Genomic DNA, 1336 nt, shown 5'->3' with positions numbered 1-1336 from the left:
CGGCAATTAAAAAGTTGTAATTAAAATTAAATATTACTTTAGTTTAAATTTTAATATATTTTTTTGTACTTGAACTAGACTCACTGTACAGTCAAACTAAGCGAGATATGCTTATGCCATGGCGTCCCGCTAACGGCAGGATCAGAATATTCCATTTCCAAATAATACTACAGTATTATCCCAAAAGTGGCATCAAAAAAGAAAAGAAAAGAAATCTTCTAAACGGTGGTTGCGAGACAATGAAGTGTTAATTTGATGGTTGTTGATGAAGAAGAGCATTCTGCTAATCACAAGTCTAGGAATTATATGCCCTTCATGGAGAAATATGAACTTTTTACTTCTTCAACAATTTTGCTACTCGCAGTGATGAATATGGTGATAGCTGGATTATCGCAGCGAATTCCCACAACCTTAGAAGGTCCGTTTAAGCCCACAACTCGTAGTTTCGATCCTTCGTTGCGCCGTGGCAGCGATGATTTGCCTATGAATCATCCAAGGTTACGGAAAAATGTGACCTCAAATTTCCCTGAACAGATTGCTCTTGCATTGTCTACTCCAACTTCAATGTGGATTTCTTGGGTCACTGGTACTATGATATTCGTAACTTCAGTTTTAGCATTTTTGGTGTTATTGTTTGAGTTTGTTCGATGGGTTTTGTGGTAAACTGGATTTTTGTGAATTGGGTTGTAGGGGATGCACAGATTGGATTGAATGTGACGCCAGTCGATCCGTCAACAGTGGGCAGCGAGGTGTGGTATGGGAAGGAAAGGGGAAAGTACAGTGGAAAGCAAACTGGTGTCTCAGTGATTTATAATCAGTTGTATCCATTTGAGGGCCTCTGGAATTACACATCTGGTATCATCCATCATGTGAAGATTGATGGTAAAATTTTGAGTAGAAGAATACAGTGACTATATGTTTTAGTTGCTTGAAATATGTTTGTGATATTTTCATTTCTTAATGATTATTTTCGATATGCAAACCACAAGATCATAGTATTTAGATTATTTGGACGGTGATTGGAAAATTCTCATCTTGCATGTTTTACAGAACTTGATCTGATCCCTGATTGATTAGTATTTTTTTGTAATCGCCTTATGTAACTATGGAGATTTGGATTTTCTTATAGGTCTTGAACCTGAAACAAAGTATTACTACAAGTGTGGCGATAGTTCTTTAAAAGCAATGAGTGAGGAACTTGTATTTGAAACCTTACCGTTGCCTGGCTCTGGCAAGTATCCTGGTCGAATAGCAGTTATAGGAGATTTAGGACTTACCAGCAATTCTACAACTACAATCGATCATCTTATTAAGAATGATCCTTCGATGATTCTGA

The 1336-nt window shown here is 37.1% G+C and overlaps 1 protein-coding gene across 1 annotated transcript; it reads left to right on the top strand.

Annotated features, from left to right (window-relative positions):
- Nucleotides 1-114: 114 nt before the first annotated feature.
- LOC111385087 (purple acid phosphatase 23-like) lies at nucleotides 115-1332 on the top strand (the record flags this gene model as incomplete). Its single annotated transcript, XM_023009454.1, has 3 exons — nucleotides 115-586; nucleotides 691-882; nucleotides 1130-1332. Coding segments are annotated over exons 1-3 (726 nt in total), but the record flags the coding sequence as incomplete, so codon positions are not given.
- Between the last annotated feature and the right edge of the window lie 4 nt (nucleotides 1333-1336).

The sequence above is a fragment of the Olea europaea genome, unplaced genomic scaffold (genome assembly GCF_002742605.1).
Source record: "Olea europaea var. sylvestris unplaced genomic scaffold, O_europaea_v1 scaffold30847, whole genome shotgun sequence".
Classification (NCBI taxonomy): domain Eukaryota; kingdom Viridiplantae; phylum Streptophyta; class Magnoliopsida; order Lamiales; family Oleaceae; genus Olea; species Olea europaea.
This window is presented reverse-complemented; position numbering and strand designations above follow the sequence as displayed.